The sequence below is a fragment of the Oreochromis aureus genome, linkage group 17 (assembly GCF_013358895.1).
Source record: "Oreochromis aureus strain Israel breed Guangdong linkage group 17, ZZ_aureus, whole genome shotgun sequence".
In the NCBI taxonomy this organism is placed as follows: Eukaryota; Metazoa; Chordata; class Actinopteri; order Cichliformes; family Cichlidae; genus Oreochromis; species Oreochromis aureus.
In genome coordinates, this window is record NC_052958.1 from 29,851,733 (window position 1) to 29,869,537 (window position 17,805).

Genomic DNA, 17,805 nt, shown 5'->3' on the forward strand with positions numbered 1-17,805 from the left:
CTACGTAACTCCAACGCTTGAATGATTGGTTCTCTGTTATTCTGTGGGCTTGTTAAAAGTCACCAAAGCGGAACTGGCTCTGCGGAGGCATCAGCCTGAAGAAAAAAAAACAAAACGATTTATCAATTCCTCATCTGAGATACCGAAGCAACCTCTTTAGATTACATAACTAGGAGAAATGGCAGTTACTTTTGAATAGTGCTCAACAATGTATGTATCAACATGCCCAATGAAGAATAAAGGAGAGTCTCTCATACAAATACATATCTATATATTTATCTATGTTTTCTTTGTGTGCTGATTCATGATAAATAGCCTGGAGTTTACTAATGATACCAATTTTTTAACGATTCAGTTCAATAATTAATCAGCTTCTCCTAGCAAGTAGGATTAAGCAGTATCAGGTGCTTCAGAGCAGACAAACTAGCTTTGAAATAAAGGTGATAGTAGCTTGTGTTAGTTTGCAGAATGTGTCTGCAGCTGCCCACTTGGGATTTTATCTTGTGTTTATGAGATGAATTTTAATGACAAGTAGCACACATTGCTGCTAAAATAGAAAGTCAATTTCTAAGCAAACACTATCCAAAGCTTTTCTTTAATTTATTTTTAGCACCTATTTGCTTTGGAACGAGTGCGTGTGAAGCAGCCAGAATGGCTCTTAGGGATTTTCCCCCCCCCCATGGTCTGGAGCAAATCTTTCGTTAAGGGTTTGGAGCTCCATGCTAACTTTAGGCACTTGGCTTGGTGCCGACAGCCATAAAGCACGAAAGAAAATCACCTGGAAGGGTTAATGAGTGCAGCTGTAAAGTCCAAACACAAAGAGGACAAACTCTGCAAACCGGTGCTGGGAATCACCTTCTTCTGCGTAAGTCCCCTTTGGACACAACTCGTGCCTTAATGGAAACTTGGCCCTGGGCTTCATCCACTTCTAGACAGACAGCTGCTTATACACTGTCTGCACATCATAATAAACATGTGAGGCGAACACCAATGTTTTCACCCTGCAGAGCTCCGAGCTGAGAGAGAAAGGAGGGAGGCCAGCGATTATCACAATAGTACACAGCAGGTGACGCAGTTGCAAATGCCGCCAGTACTGTGGGACAAAATGTGAGGATTCTTTACATACGTGCATCCCGTTCAATGGCAGAAACGTTCTTTTAGGCTTTCTGGGATGTGACGTCACTTTCAACTCAAGTTCCCAGAACAAGGGGTTCACGAAGTTGAACAGGTGACCTTTACAAGCAGACGTTTTTAAAACGTGATAGATGTTGTCCAGATGGTTGAACCAAGTGGACCATCACATTATTTTTGCACTTCTCCTACTTGATCGCTGCTCAGGCATATGTCATTACACAGAGTATTAATATTTATCAATGGAAGTTCTGCAGTATATTTTTATTCTTCCTTTACTTTTTCACAGAGCCGTGCAGGCAAACTGTACCTAAAATAGCATGACAACATTTTTATGACCGCAGTTTTGAATGGAAACAACAAGCGAGTGGAAAGATGGCAGGGTTAGTGCCACGTGAAGGTGGGGTGGGTTACTCTTTGACTGTATATAAAAACCGGGCCTGCAGGTTTAGCAAAACAGTTACTCATCTTCTTTATATGACACCTGGCTACTTGTGCCAAAATAGGGAAATCAACAGAATGCGTGTACAAGGATACGCCGGTTTAAACGTGACTGGCACGTTTGGTAACAAGAACACAATGTCCTTTCAATAATATCAGTAACGTAGTCAAAAACTAGCCCCTGAGAGCTAGAATAGCATTAGCTTACAGACTGGAGTTCTTTTCATAGAAACGGAGTATTTATTCTACGTGTAGCTAAATCTAATACACATCCAAAAATAGTTTGGTCCATTAATTACATATAGTTAAGTGAATTAACCCAATTAAGTCCATTTAAGAATTAGATGTTGCTAGCCCTATGATGCTAGCAACATCGCATTTTATTCTGGCTCAAAAATGAGCTCATATCAATTCGGTTTCCAGTGCTAGCTCACGGCTGATTGAAGAAAATGATAAAAAGACAAAAAGCAAAGTGTAAAAAAGATAGAAGAAAAAGAATACACTTAACCTAAGAGCAAACATTTAAATACTAGCTAGAAAATAAAATGTTAGCGGCTAAAGAGCTATATGGTTGCGTTACATGCATACATCCCACAGAGAACCTACAAGTGCAAATTAATGCTGATAACATTAACATTTACAAGTATTGTTTTTTTTGTTTTTTTTTGCTTAATAAAGGTATTAATTACTTGATAATATTTTAAGATGTTGTAATTGTGTAGATTTTAATTAAGTGGCATGCTCCATGGTTCAAAAACAAAGTCAACATAGTAAGACTTAAAACTTTTGGCCTCTATTGGTTTGATACAAACTCAATTCAATCTTCACAGACTTTCATGTTCAAATGGTCACATTTATATCAGAAACAAACATCTTGTAGAAACAGTGGTCTTTGCCCCTCATTTTCCTTTCCTGACATTTGTAAGGGAAGGCATTTTTATGTAAATTACACATTTAAATTGTTTTACACATTAAAGTTATGAATAATTAAGGCCTTAAGACTCTAGGTGACATGGATGCCATTTTTTTCTCACTGAGCAACAGTTCTAAAGAGTCTACCGTTTAGTTTTTCCAGTAAACAAGCCTGTGTCTTGCTAGTCATATCAGCATGCCAATCTTGTGTGTTAGTGGGCTCATGGTGGCTGTATCCATGTTTTATATAAAATCTAATCGAGTATCAGTGGAAGATTCCAGACAGGAAACTCAACATGATCAGTATCAGATACCTCATTCATACTTTGTAATCTCGTGTCTGATCAGTCAGCAACGTTATTCTTTCGTATTCATAGGGGTGCCTGAGAAAACTTTGATAAGTTGAACCTATCATATGTAACTGCTCATACCTTCATGCTAACATAATTGGGCTGCAGTGCCACTCAGATCTCCGCCTCTGGTGTTGAAAGTTTTTGGCTGTCTTCACTTTAATAAGATCTTATGTTTGAGCATGTGTTTGGTGAAGGCGGATCAGTTTCTTTAGCAGCAGCTTACTGCAGCTCAGATCCCTCTGAGAGCTCCCTCAAAAGGCACAGCCTTATCCACTAACCCTCCATAACCCTAACGCCTCCGCAACCCTCTGCTACAAATGGTCAGTTCCTTAACTGCTGTGTTTCTAACTGACTAAAACACACTTCAAGTAAAGCAGGTACTACTCTCCTCTGAAATAAGGTTACGCTTTAAAAACATGTAAACCTTTTTTGAGCTTTATAACAATACCTTAGGTAACCACCTAAGGTGTACTGGTGGCTTCAATTAAAGCTTTTTTATTAGGATAAGATGTGAGGAATAAAAACATTGTTCCCACATTTCTACCTAGAGAGGTAAGAGGATATTACATCATCACGTTTGTTCCAACTTGCCCATATCTAAGATGACATCAAGACAGGAGTCAGGATGCGAAGTGACTGATCCACACCCTCTATGAGTAATTAATTAAACATGAACACAGAAGGTAGTGTTTCAAGTAACAATGAATCACCTGTTTCATCTATTCATTTCAAAGTATATTTTGTTTTCAATTCGCCAATTACAGCCTTAAAGATATTGTGATTGTGTCTGGCTATAAACACAAGCGAGAAGAAGAAAAAGGAGAGAAAAGTTCCATTACTCCCCCAACACAACTTTATTTTAAGAACAGGGGCACTGAGTATGCCATATACGTCACGTCTTGACCTTACTCTTAAAAATGGAAGCCCGCAGGCAACTCAGGGAGGGAATGTTTATGCAGCGACAGCCTATCATTGCTCCGGGCTGAGAGTCACGGCGGGGCGAGCTGCTGTTTACTCAGGGAGAGCCAATCACATTACAGACGCGCCGTTCTAGTTCCGCCTTCGTGCGACGTATGATTCTGAGCTATAAAGTTGCCAGACAAGTCAAGAGGGAGAAAGAGAGGAGGACTGAACAATGAGAGAGAACCTTACTAGTGTGTCATCCCCAAACATGGCATTTACTGACTGCATGAAACCCACAGAGCTGGCTGCAGACAAGGAGATCAAGTAAGTTGATGCAGTGTTTAATGAGCACTTTCCTGGTCACAATGTCCTTGTAAAAGAATTGCACATGTTTAAAAGTAGATGAGTGAACTCTTTTTTTAAATTTTCTTTTATAAAGGAGGAAAAACTGGAGGAACAGAATACGACTTCTCCTGAAGACAAACTCTACACAGCGTGTGAAAAACAGACTCTGCCGGTAAGCCCTGTTTGTTTTACAAGTTGTTTTAAAATGATTTCTGTGGATCGAATGTATCAAATTTCAGGTGTTCAGTTAATTTGCATTTTATGTAAATTAAGATTTGGCATATTTCACACTTATGCATATAAGTAAGAATTGTACATGGCTCAAATAAGTCCTTAAATTCTTAATGGAAAAGATATGAGCGCATCAAATGGCTGTAAATTAATTCATCAAACAGTTTGCAAAACAATCATGCAACACGATCATGCAATATGACTCAACTTTGATAAGCAATTCAAGGAATTTGCAGTGACACTTCACTAACGTAGTAGTTAGCGCTACTATAATTATCTCTTACGTGAGCTGTGTTCTTTACCCTCAGGCCAAACGTAGATGACGTGAACCAATGGGCGCAGTCGCTTGACAAGCTGCTCAGTCATAAATGTAAGTATCATTCACCCATCTATTGGCACATCGAGTCACTAAGGTTACACAACACGGTTACAGTGAAATCTTTTTATAGTCATCAGTAAAACAAAGCTGGCACTCCCTTCACCTACATGAATGGGCAAAGAGCCAGTAGGTGTCACGGAAGTAGCTTTCTAATCTTTCTCATCTCCCTCGCTGTCTCTCACGCAGATGGGAAAATTGCATTTTGTATCTTTCTGAGATCCGAATTCTGCGACGAGAACATTGAGTTTTGGTCCGCCTGCGAGGAGTTCAAGAAGATCAAGTCACGGAAGGAAATGGCGTCCAAGGCCAACCGCATTTACGAGGAGTTCATTAAAAGTGAAGCGCCAAAGGAGGTAACAGCTAACAGATGGATTTGTTTGTTCTCTTTAAGCTGATTTTAATCAGAATTCATGCACTTTTAATAATAAAGATATTCTTTGTTAAAATGGAGGTCAAAGGCTCATTCTGGATGTTTGTCTTTGGTCACAGGTCAACTTGGATTTCCAAACCAAAAACGCCATCGCGCAGAGTCTCCACAAGCCCACTGCAACTAGCTTCCTGGTAGCTCAGAGGAAAATCTACAACCTGATGGAGAACAACTCTTACCCCAGGTTTATCAGCTCTGACCTCTACAAAGAACTGTATGCAGCTGCAGCAAGAGAGGACATGGACGTTAAGTCCTAGCATAACTAAACACCCACTTGTGGAGTCACTTGCTTACCCCTCTGATTGTAAATAGACTGTCCACCATGTTCATTCCAGGCGCTACCTCGGTATAATACAGCTGAATGCAAATTCGTAGCATAAACATTAACGGGCGAGTGTGGAAAATGCAAAGTGCTGTCAAGAGCTCTCAACGAGGAAGCGGGAATGATTAGGCCGGATCCTGTATGTCGCTGCAGACAGTGCACAGACTGTCTCAAGCAGATGGGACTAATGCTAAGCTTTCATCACTGAGCCATTACCTGAACCTTCTTTTCAATGCCAATAGACATTTTGAGCAATGATGCAGACAGTGCTGATCTAGTGCCACTGCATTCAAAGTCAAAACACTTGCCATTTAACTCTGCATCTCTTACCTTACATCAAACCAACAACAGTGACAGGAAGTGTTTTCTGTCACGGTATCCGTTTGAAGGCTTTGTACGGTCAAACACACCTCACGTGTAACTCTAGTTTGCATTTCTCTGCTGGTTGCAGCAGTTTACATTAAAACAAAATTACAATTGTAATTTATATGACACAGTTTCATCTAATGCCTATGTTTGGCCTGAAATTACTGTGATACTGTAAGATACTGTAAATGTGTGATGTTGCACTATGTGTTTAATGTGAATTTAAGGATTGAGCAGCTGGACTGTTTGGTTATTAAAATGTTTTGTTCAACACTGGAATGTTCTGGATGTGTTTGTTTACCAGTTTAATGCACAAAATATGTAGCACTGAAGAATGCACGAGTTCTCTGAAAAAAGAGTACGTCAGCAAAAGGGATTTAAGGTAGCTCTCTTGCTGGATCCTCTTTTAGCAGACTACTTGGAAATGTAAAATCTACATTACTGCTAGAGTGAGTTTTTCTTAACTCACTTCAACAGTAATTTATAAAATAATGAATTAAAAAGAACAAAGCTAGCTGACGTAAATAAACTAGCTGAGGCTAGCTTGTGCCTAAGCTAACTTTTTGGGGTAACTGGGGCCTGTAAGAAAAACTCAAATGTAGTCGACATCTTTTCAGGGTACAAAGCTAATATGTGCGAAGTGTTTAGTATACGGTTGCTTTAAACCACACTACAGCATAAATATAGTTCAATAAATATAGTCAAATATAGTTTGTCTGAATTTGCATACTTACAGCTGAATGTAGTACGCTATGTACATTAAAGCATAGGTACTCGTTTTGCAAAGTGTTGAGAGAGTACTTTTGGCTCAGACCCAACACCCAATGTCAAGTGTTTCAAACAGGAAAGACTTGACGGAAATAATGACTGCCTTTGTCACGCCAGCTCTTTTTATGCAGCATTTGCAGAGTTCATGACAGAACACATTATCATATACATATAACACCTATAATACTAAATTCTTCTACTCTGAGGTGGCATTTTCACACACTTGAACACCTGTGCCTAAAACTACTGTTGTTAGCTAGCTAGCTAACACCAGCAGTATTGAAAACACACTTGTTGGTGTTTTTTTTAACTTTCTGCCATGTTACCTAACATACTGATACAATAAGTTTCTAGTCTTTAAACTCAAATTTTGGTCTCCACCAGGCCTCAAGGGAAATATGTCCTTAGCTGTTCTATAGGGTCTTTCCATACATTTTCTACATGAGTTATGTTTCCCAGTTCGTCTGGCATGTCGAGGTTGTGCACAGTAATGCGAACTCGAGGCAAGTGTTACATTCAAAATACAATCAATGTATGTTGAAATGCAGAAGAAATATGTACAAATACAGTTTTAGAGGACCTTTAAAATCCCAAATTCTTTGTTTAAAATAGCAATAACAAATGGTTAGTAAGATAAATGCCTCGCAATGTTTAACAGAGAAGTCAGACTTATTAGATAATGTGCTGCATGTTCAGTTGCCCAACAACAACATTCCTCGTCTTTTCTGGAACATTGCATTCTTTTTTGTACAGTTCGCAGACTGTAACAGTAAGTGTAGGAGAAGAGGACGGCCTGACTGACAGCAGGGAGAGTCCTCTTCTGTGAACTCACAGTGGTGGCTGACAGTGGCCAGACACCCAGACCTTAGCTTCTGCTCTCTCTGTCAGACCTCTGCCCTGCTGTCGTGACGAAACGGAATCATCTTTTAAAGCGGCAGCTCTCCAGAACCATACGTTCTGCTGTTCTTTGTGATGCGAGCACCACGAGCCAGCGATTTCATACCAGTGTGTTAAACTCTGCTCTTTCTATGTTTTTGTGCTGGATTCATGTTCCCATAAAACTGCAGGACAACAATGGGGTGAGGGATGTTTAGGATATGGATGCTCCAGAGATGTTTGACACACCAGTAATTTAGGTGAAATTTTCTTCTAGTCACGTCATATTTACTTGTCTGATCCTTTCATTTATACCTGGAAACTTTCCATACTTCTATGTCTGTTCAATTTATTCAACTCATTCAGGTGCAGTTTGCAGTGGCAGCAGTCTAAACAGATGCCGAGACCTTTATTGCCTTGGAGACCCCCTTCCTTTAGGGGGGGATACTGAGGTACTTGGAAACCAGCCAGTATGTCATAGTGACTGGACGTGTCTGAAACACGTGTCTACTCAAATCCCCTGGTTCCTTTCAACGTGGAGTAGTCCGTCCCAAATGACTTATCTTATTTCTAAGGGCACGTCCTGACACCCTCCGGAAGAAGCCCATTTCCGCCTCTGGCATCTGTGATTGTTTTCTGTTGGTGACTTTCTACAGTCCCTGCCCACATAGCTGAGGGTAGAAACATAAATTTACAGTAAATAGCTTTAATTTCAATGCTTGGCTTTCATTTTCAGCTCTTTTCACCACAACAGATGAAAGCTGCTTTCTTGCACTTAGTTTGAAGCGTGAGCTGAAGGTTAATGCTCAATGAAAACAAAGAAACCCCCAAAACAAAGTAAACTAACGCTTTGTGTTTAGCCCATACATACATCTCCAAAGCACTCCTAGACTTTTTATACAGTTTGCACATCTAGTTGTCAAAGGAGAAAAGAGGTCTGGAAGAAGTACTTCTTCGAGTTTTTTTTCCCCAAAGACTAATCATGAAAACCTATCAATCTTCCTAATCTTAGTCAACAAACAATGCCAAACATTCGATGGTTCCTGTTTCTCAATGCTTATGCGTCACTGTGAAATTGACTTCTTTTGGGTTTTGAAATGCTGGCTGAACAAAAAGAAAGCAACCGAGAGATTTAACAGAAAGGGATACAAAAAACTGAACTGTGGGCCCAGTGCTGATGTTATTCTGCCACACATTTTCTCCATGTCTGATTATGGAACCGTCGTTGCTTAAGGCCTCTGAAGACCTTTGAGGAATCATATGTGATAATGAGCTGTGCAAATAAACTTGCCTTGACCTTTAAAGTAGACCTACCCAGCACATATTCCATTACGCAGATGCCTGGCTATTTTTAAAATCTTAATTCTTTTATCTAACATCTGCATCAGTCTACCACATCATCACGCTCATTTTTGTGACGACAGCCAAATAAAGGATACAATAGGCGTGAAAACACAATGGCAATTAGTGCATACAACAGCAGATAGTCAAAAGAGCACAGGGTGCTGGTAAAGTATTCACAAACACGCTGCAAAACTGGAATGTCATCATAGTGAACACCTTTGCCGATCCACACGGTTTGATGCAAGAAAATCAAACTGTCTTTGCCTCTCTCTCTCTAAACTGGTAGTAAAACCTGTGGGTTCTCATTTGTTGCCATGGATGATCATGGCAACAGACTACTGGGATCAGATCCAAGGAGTACTCAAAAGGTGTATGTGTAAACACTGGATCCAAATTTAGAAACGGGCCACGTCCTACTTTGGTCAGCACTCTGCACATACGTCAGTCTGCACAGGCCTTTAGACGCACACAGTGTTTGAGCGCAGCCAATTTCTGTACACCGCCGTCCCAAATTTGATTTACTTGACAAATTAGGAGGGGATACTTTGCCTTCAGTGTTAAAAAACATCAAAACACTGCGATGGGAATGTATCCAAAAGCCACACAGACGTCATTAAATTTCCAGTCCATTGTTGATGATGGACTTATAAGGACCTGGCGGCTTGATTGGGTCTTCCCATCAAGTCCAGCACTAAAACAAAGATCTGAATGTTTGATTGCTTAAGTAGGAGATCTTTTAGAAAAACAGTAGCACTCTCGTACTACAGCTATGTTAATTAAATGGGGGAAAAAAAAAAAAAAAGTCTTGATACATGGCCTTCAAGATGTACAGTAAATACATTCCCTGCTATTTCACTGCTACACCACCAGATGGAGCCAAAGATCCACACTATTTAGCTACACAGCACTGATGGGTAAACTATCTGCAGACACATCTAAACATCAGGGGAACGCATAACAGGTCCATAAAAGCAAGCAGTCCACAAACATCTAGACATTTTTATTATGAAAATAAGACAGAACATCATTTGATAACAGCTTTCCTTCGATCATGCATTAGAGCTGATGGACACATGATTTTTCTTTTTTCCCCTACCAGACAGTCTTTCGGCTACACCCGAAGGGCATTCCTCAGTCTCTGGATGGTTTAATGGGTTGCCATGGTGAGAGTGTGCTGCAGACCATCCTCGGTCATTAATACAAATGTGACAGGTACAGTATCTGTGTGTGTGTGGGGTGGGGTGGGGGGTGGAGAATGACTGTAGGGTTCAGGATGGACGTACGTGTGTGTGTGCGTGTGTGTGTGCGCGTGTGTGTGTGTGTGTGTGTATATAAATCAGAGTGTGTTCTTGTTCACTTCGCCTCCTGGGCTTTTTTGGCACTCTGTTTCTCTTTCGCCTGGGGAAACAAACCCAGAGACATTTTTATTAATAGCAACGGAGGACCTTCCCATTTCACATGTAATTTCTTTGTATAATTCCTCTGGTTATTTCCCATTAAACTATCACAGTCACAACAATTAAACTCATATGCTCTAGTTAGTAATAGATTAATAAATGCATTTATTTCCCGTTTTTGTTGTCCAGTTGGAATCAATTAATGAAATGAAAAGTTATTTCCCATGAAAAGGTCCTGTATTAATAAACAGAAATTACTTCACTGAAAGACAGCGCCTACTTTTCAAATCAAGTTTGCCCCCTAGTGGACACAACAGCCAATAACAGTCTGGCTTTCTAACAGTTTCACTAATCAGCATGTTCTTAAACAAATGCCCCTCACCAAAATCTCAAAAGGGAATTCTTCATTCAGAAAGGCCCTTCACATTAAGAAAAGGTATTTCATTATCACTCCTCCAATGCTCATAAAAGCTACCTGCTGGCAGCACTCGGCTTATTAATTAAAATAATGTGCTTGTTAAAAGAACAATGTTTTAAAATGTCAAAGTACTCGAGTCTTCTGAGAACACTCGCCTGCTCAAAGTAAACAGGACTGTGGAAAGCTGGAGAAAGTGGGGGGGAATTACCTTCTCCACCAAAGGTATTAACTGCTGGTACTCTGCCAGCGTCTTCAGCAGCTCCATGATGAAAGGAAGATAGTTGTGCTTTCGTCGAATATTTTCAATCTGTAAGAAAGAAGAAAAAAAAATCCGCATCCACCAATCTTTCTGGGAGGAGAATTACTTCTTCATGGACTGGCTTTCTGTAAGATCCGTCACATGCAAATACATTATGAAATTATTAGTGAAGAAGAGGCCCACCTTATATCTTTTTAGTTTCTGGTTTTCTTCTTCAATAAGGAGCTGGTACTTGGCAATCTCTGACTGGATGGAGCTGAGGAACGTGCTGCTCTGGTCTGTGTCCATTGGTTCATCCTGGAAACAGAAGGTGGGAGAAGGTTTCTGTCCACTCACTGAATACTTGCACTGAGAACAAACGGTGATGATACTTAGAGGAAACGCACGCAGCAGCTAAATCTCTGCGAGCGGCTTTAATCACTAAGATATGGAAAAATAACACAGGCAAAGATTTTATTAATCATAACAGAAGCAACACACTAGACAATGAGCTGCAGTGAACAACATGTTAAGTCAGTTTTACATTCTTCCACCCATCACTCAGAAAACTTTTGTGAATGAAGGGTTGACCTTCATTCAGACCTCTTGTGGTTAAAGACTTCAGCCTTGCAGCAGCTGTGTATTCGGGGTGTGATCAGTATACCTTGACAGATCTGTTAGGTGTGGTTAGTTACAGCAACATCCCATAACAGTGCACAGGACCATGGCAACGGACTACTTTCAATCAGAGAGAGGCCAGCTTTCTTTCATCGCTCTCTTAAGACACCTGCTGGCAGGCACAACTTTGAAAACCCAAATAAAAACAGCTCACACCTACACCCTGCTATTCTGGGGGGGGACTTAAAATCCTTAACCTTTTACAGATCACCGATTTTGAGAAACTTCCAATCATTAACTGAATGTGAACAGATAGAGAAATGTCAGGCAATTTGCTGATAAGCTGATATCCATGTTTGGCTCATGTATCTGTGCAGCCCCTTTCATAAAAACGAAATCTCATTGATTTCATAAATATGAAATCTCTCACTCACGTCAGGTCATGTAAACTCCATATTTTATCTAATATACATTATCAAGCAGTGGGATAAGGTTTGACATTTCAACCAGTGTCAGAGCGTAAATATCAAAGCCATAGACAGTCTTACAAACTCCTTTTCTGAAACAAGTTCCTACAAATGTTTGCCATCAAAAGCCTTAAGAAACAAAATGTTTCTGTGCAGAGAGACTAAAAAAGGAACTGCCTCACTATTAAACAGAAGGAATGAGAAGCCTTTATGTTCAGCAGTTGATCCATTACTGTAAGATGATATGCAGTTCTTGTGTTGTTCGAAAAGTTTGGTTAACTTTTAGTTTGTACTCTTGTAAACCAGCAGCCGATGTAGAATGTTTCCACGCGTGTCTTTTTGATGCAATCTCTGACTCTGAACCAATGAACATAAATACTGACAGCTAAAAGGCGTCTTGAACCACAGCCAGAACCACATGATGCTCTCTGCTCATCTTCAGTGGCTCACGGTGGTTTTGATTTAATAATTGGGGGGGGGGGGGAGATAGATGAATATGAAAATGAACAGTGGAGATTTCAATTTTATTCATGACTGACAATGACTGATATCTAGCTTGTATAGACACAAAAGTGCCTTATCCTCTTAACTTTCCTCAACCTCGACAGTGGTGGGGAGCACAGCTGTATACACATAAATGGCAAAAAGCTCCGTTCCCCAAGCTTTGGGCTCCACATCCAAAAAAGGAAAAGTCACAGAGGAGAAGGGAGAACTTAGCAGTGAACGGAGAGATCTGCAGCCGGACTTTAGCCTAAATTTAAGTCAGAGCAGCTTGTTTCTTTTCCTTTTACCATTTTAAAAAGCTGTTAGGATGCAGTTATGTACTAATACACAGATGGGCCTCAAAGTTTCTGGAGAGCTTCTGTTTCACAGTAAGCCTAACAGGATATTTCTTCCCCCTCTTCAGCTGTTCTGCTGGTATATTAATTCAAAAGTTAAACATTTTCAGTACTTCAGGCCCATCATTTCAGCACTGACTTAAAGTGTGCGTTGGGGCCCCCTGGTGGGACATGAGGGTACTGCAGGTCGGCCACAGTAATAACAGAAATTCAGTTTGAAATTACTCACAAGCATGTACAGTTACACATTTATCTCAATTTATTTGTTTATATAAAAAGCGATTTAAAAAAAGAAAGTTGGTTCAGATTGAGCTCGGAACCTCTCTGGAGGTCATTTGGCGGCTTTTTTTTAAACAAGAAGAACAAATGAATTTCCTCTGCAGCAACATTCCTAATATATTTGTTTATTGTTAAGCAAGCACCCTGCTTCAGTCCATTTTTGCCTGTTGTAATAACAACATGACACCTGTGCCGTCTGTTTCGGTTGCATATCCCCATAAACAGACTCTGTTCTGCATGTTATTTTGGTTCAGCTGGGTTTGAAATTGCAATGTTATTAAGTATTTCCTGTTATTAAAAAAAAATAAAAAATTAAATGGGTTAAATGAGATGACAGAATTTTTACAACCCTGTTCATCAATATGACAGACACCGAGTCCCTCTCTGACCCATCATATTACTTATGGGGAAAAAAAAAAAAAAAAGAATAGATGAAGTCCACAAAACATTTCTTGCCTCATTTCTTTCTTTCCCTTCACTTCCAGTGTAGCAGAGCTTTATGATCTCCAACTTTTGAAAGTTGCTGATGCATTATACAGGTTGCCTCCGAGGCAGAAAGCAACAGAATAAAAATGATTTTCTGTCACGTCTTCACTGGATTCAACCCCTTTCGCTGCCTCTCACCTCAGTAAGCTGGGCCTGGAGCTCCACAATTTTCCTCTCATATATCATTTTTCTGTCAGACACGATGGCCATTAGGTTGAACCGGATCTCTCCCTCACTGTACCTGAAGAAGGAAACAATGATGTGTAATTAGAAAGTATCTGGTTAACGCACGCTGTTCATGAAATACATGTACAACACACAATGTTTACTTCTGTATTCTTTTCTCAATCACAGGGCGGACTGCGCTGATCCAGTCATCCTGGTTGCATGCACCTGGTGACAAAAAACAGGAAAAAAAAATAATAATAATAGCACATACACTGACACCTGCACTAACCCCAAGCACGCACTCTACATCATCATAAAAAACAGGCAGCTTTATGAGGAATGGAGCACAGCCAAGAAGACAAAAATCAGCTGTGTACAGCAGGGCTGCACACCGAGGGACTTTAAACATTAAACTGTCAGTTTGTACTAAGCTGTTAAAACCATAATGGAAAAAATAAAGGACATTTTTCTGCTTACCCAGGTCGATTGGCCCCTCCCGAAGCCCATCCAGCTCATATAGCCTGCCGTTTACAGGAACGTAGCTCACAAAGTGGAACGCATCCTCGTCCTTCGCCGAAGACTTTGCGTCAAATTCAAACATTTGCTGTCTGCAAATGCAAAAAACACAATTACAGAAAAATCTCCAAAAAAGCCATACACAAATCATCGAGCAAGCGAGGATGCAGGACAGAACAGAAGTGACTCTCACATCTGCCCGTTTTACAAAAGGCACACTCATGCACTGGCAAACAAATCGACCAATATCTTTTATTTTTCAGCTTCCCCAGCTGGAAACGACAGGAGCAGAGCCTCACCTGGCAAAGCTGTTGTGAACTTGTCGGATCACTTCTGAGTTGCTGAGAGCCAAACCTTTCATCTGAGAAGAGGAGAAGATGCCGAATTTAAAATGCACCGATATATACGGGTCGTCACAAGACACCACTTAATTATTTTCTCATCATGTGTTTAAATAACTTGTTAACAACTTACTACAGTAAATTATAATATTACTGACTGCTACCACTGTATAGTACATATAATAAACACACTGGTGCTACTGTTTATTAGAACGATGTGTCAACATGATTGCGGAGCCGCCGAACCTTCCCATGTCTGTCTATAGAGGCTGAGGTCCGTATACAATTAAAAACAATCCTCAGATCTCCTTGAATTTTGAACTGATCTTTGTTACAAATGGATGAACTTTATCAATGATACAGGCTAATGAGTTAACATCTTTAAAATGGTAAATGGACTGGTTCTTATATAGCACTTTTCTACTCTACTTGAGTGGTTTATACAACACGTCTCATTCTTACAAGCGTTTCTTTCCCTTGTCTATGTGCTTTCTATCCAACACTGACCTCTCTTTGTGGAGTCTGCATGTTCTCAGTATGGTTGGGTATTCATTTTTCCCCCCACAATCCACAGACGTGCATTTCATTTTAAATGGTGACTCTAAAGGGGTCATGGGTGTGAGCTCTCAGAGTCTAGAGAGCAAACCGATGTATAAATGGGTAAAATGTGGCTTGTAGTCTTAAGTGCTTCGAGCAGCTAAGGCTTCCCAACAAAAATATTAGCCTATCCCGGCTCTGATAGCGTGAAAGACTATCTATGCTCAGGACAGGTCACCAGTCTGTCACAAGACTGAGAATCATTTACTCCCACATTCAAACTTACTGCCAATTTAGAATCACACATGACCCAAACCCACACATGCCTTTGAACTGTGGGAGGAAACCAGGGCACCAGCAGAGAACTTGCACAGAAAAAAAGAGCTCCACACAGAAAGGCCCTGGGTGGACGATGGCTGTTCAAACCTAGGACTAGCTTGCTGTGAGGCAACAGTGCTGACCGCTACACTACAATGCTGCTGAAAAGGTTTTCTTTTTTCCTCTTTACGCGATAAAACAAACAAACAAAAAAACTATACTGAGTCAGTATAGTTCTCATGACAATCTGAAGGACAGATGGCTGAGTCATCTCATTTGTCAAAGTAAGAGGATAAAACTGCCAGTGCAGGAGATAGAGGGGGAAAAGCAACGGCACTAATAAAAGGTCTTGAAATCTATTTTTCGGCTAGATTTTCCCCCTTCCTTTTTTATTTTTTTTTAATTTGGATTTGAGACAAAAATACCATTGACGTACAGCTGCATCAAAACTCTGTGAAAACTCTCTGAACTCTGTCAGTGTATCGCCGAGCAACATGTCAGGATGAGAGCAGTTGAGCAAAACGCTGATGATGGCCTGGGTGGCACAAGCGTTGTTAATGACCTGAAAACACACAGATCAGAGAGGCACAAAATAAATACCTAGACCAATTAAAAAGGAACTATGAAACGAGACTGGAAGTGGGATCTGCATGTTGATCATAAACATAATGAACATAAACATTTAACAAAAAAAGGTCCAGATAACTTCAAGCATTTTCTGCAGACGAGGTAGCTCAAGATATATGTTTTTTGTTTTGTTTTGTTTTGTTTTTTACACTGAGGAGCAGCATCCTTGTTGTTGTGGGCTTAGTGAGATTTGTCCAGTCAATTAAGAAGTGCTGCAATTTATATCTCATTCATTTTCCAATGTGCATGAACTAGAGCCTTTTGCAGAGCCACTTCATTTCTCGTCTGGTAAGCACCATCAACACTTTCCTAACTGGAAAATGCATTGCTTCTGCAGTGAAGATATTGAGTCAAATACATCTAAATGAACACAGGGACCTTAATTGTGATGCTAAGAGTACCTGCTTGGCAAAGAAGATGTGGTCAAGTCTTGAATCCTGGACAATTGATCCTGCTGGCTCTTCACCAGGCTGCCACTTAAACAGGAAAATCAACCCGTGAACGGGTCTGTAACAAAACACATACATTAAAAAGACCTGTCTTTAGAAGAAGCATGCAAGATAAAAAGTGTAGATGAACATACTTCAAGTTTTCAAAGTTCTCTGGCTCCATACTCCATATCTCTTCAACCTGGGCTCCTCTGCAGCCTGACAATGACAAGTGAAGCAGCGAACATTTATTTACATTGCTAATTACCGTTCAAGTAACCATTAACTAACGGAGCGAAAGCATTTGTAGTTTGACAGCTGAGAAATGCACGACACATGTCAAAGGGGTTGCTTTCACGCGCGTTGTTTTGAACGCTGAGTAATGCTAGCCATTTAGCTCGCCTAATTAAAGTAGCCGCCCAATTATTACAAGCAAATCATTCAACATTAAGGTGTTTGGATGGCAATAAAGATGCACAGTATGTAACATTTTTTTTCCTGTTGCAATACAAAAGTAAGAAGTAGCAATTTGGAAGCTATTGTTAGCTTTATAGTATCCAGTTAACCACCTAGCTAGCCTGTCGAGACAGCCACGTTACATTCAATGAGCCTCTAGCGTCACCCTACGAGTCACTCACCGAAACCTTTTATGAGCTCCGTGAAAACCCCGGGGTCGCTCTCCATGAGACACCACTCTCCTGCACTTCCAGACATCCTTCACACTGTTACTTATTCAGCCTACAGCACACATAAACGAGATGCTAATAGCTTAGCAGTGCACTGCTCCCGTTAGCCAGGCTAATTTAACCGCAGCACTACAGTGACCTCACCGTGATGCGGCGCAATGTGGACGCGATGGTTGCGCGCGTTTTGTTTCACAGCGTACAACGCACGGGAGGTGGTTTAATTGGCAAAGGAAAAAATAATAATAATTCGACGACTAACATCCTCTTAACAACATCCGTGACTACACTGTTAAAAAATAAATGTATAAAAACAAATATAGAAATAATAAAAACAATAGCTTTCTCCCGGCACCAGTACCCGCCCTCATATGAGGTGAAGGATTGACATATGGAGCGCCCTTTGGAGAAGGGACACATTGCAACCTTATAACGGAATTTCCTTCATATTTAATATGTGAAAGTCATTATTCACTCTATTTTTTGTAGTAATTATAATTTACTAATTGTAATGAATTCAATGTCTAGCTCTAAAGTCAAAGATTCAGGAACTTATTAATGTTGGCGTGACCTAAAGATTGTCCGTAAATGCGTATATTTGTAACAGGATTTCTTATCAGTCTACTTCAGTTCAATTGTGTTTTATT

At 40.3% G+C, this 17,805-nt stretch overlaps 2 protein-coding genes across 2 annotated transcripts; one reads left to right on the forward strand and one right to left on the reverse strand.

Moving 5' to 3' along the window:
• Positions 1 to 3,930: 3,930 nt before the first annotated feature.
• On the forward strand, positions 3,931 to 6,083 carry LOC116334355 (regulator of G-protein signaling 2-like). Its single transcript, XM_031757758.2, has 5 exons — positions 3,931 to 4,064; positions 4,180 to 4,257; positions 4,625 to 4,686; positions 4,882 to 5,048; positions 5,185 to 6,083. The coding sequence occupies exons 1-5, from the start codon at positions 3,973 to 3,975 to the stop codon at positions 5,377 to 5,379; spliced, it is 594 nt and encodes a 197-aa protein (XP_031613618.1). The 5' UTR covers positions 3,931 to 3,972; the 3' UTR covers positions 5,380 to 6,083.
• Positions 6,084 to 9,779: 3,696 nt separating this feature from the next.
• uchl5 (ubiquitin carboxyl-terminal hydrolase L5) lies at positions 9,780 to 17,526 on the reverse strand. Its single transcript, XM_031757757.2, has 11 exons — positions 17,114 to 17,526; positions 16,631 to 16,694; positions 16,449 to 16,554; positions 15,857 to 15,982; positions 14,524 to 14,585; positions 14,186 to 14,316; positions 13,870 to 13,933; positions 13,679 to 13,781; positions 11,056 to 11,169; positions 10,822 to 10,920; positions 9,780 to 10,196 (listed from the first exon to the last, which is right to left on the reverse strand). The coding sequence occupies exons 1-11, from the start codon at positions 17,187 to 17,189 to the stop codon at positions 10,152 to 10,154; spliced, it is 990 nt and encodes a 329-aa protein (XP_031613617.1). The 5' UTR covers positions 17,190 to 17,526; the 3' UTR covers positions 9,780 to 10,151.
• Between the last annotated feature and the right edge of the window lie 279 nt (positions 17,527 to 17,805).

Excerpts from the sequence above, each read along its gene's own strand:
- LOC116334355 (XM_031757758.2), top strand. The coding sequence starts at position 3,973 with ATGAGAGAGAACCTTACTAGTGTGTCATCCCCAAACATGGCATTTACT. Across the intron at positions 4,258-4,624 it reads GTGAAAAACAGACTCTGCCG|GCCAAACGTAGATGACGTGA; the intron begins GTAAGCCCTGTT and ends CTTTACCCTCAG. Across the intron at positions 5,049-5,184 it reads AAAGTGAAGCGCCAAAGGAG|GTCAACTTGGATTTCCAAAC; the intron begins GTAACAGCTAAC and ends CTTTGGTCACAG.
- uchl5 (XM_031757757.2), bottom strand. The coding sequence starts at position 17,189 with ATGTCTGGAAGTGCAGGAGAGTGGTGTCTCATGGAGAGCGACCCCGGG. Across the intron at positions 16,695-17,113 it reads GGAGCTCATAAAAGGTTTCG|GCTGCAGAGGAGCCCAGGTT; the intron begins GTGAGTGACTCG and ends TGTCATTGTCAG. Across the intron at positions 14,586-15,856 it reads CACAGAGTTTTGATGCAGCT|ATGAAAGGTTTGGCTCTCAG; the intron begins GTACGTCAATGG and ends TCCTCTTCTCAG.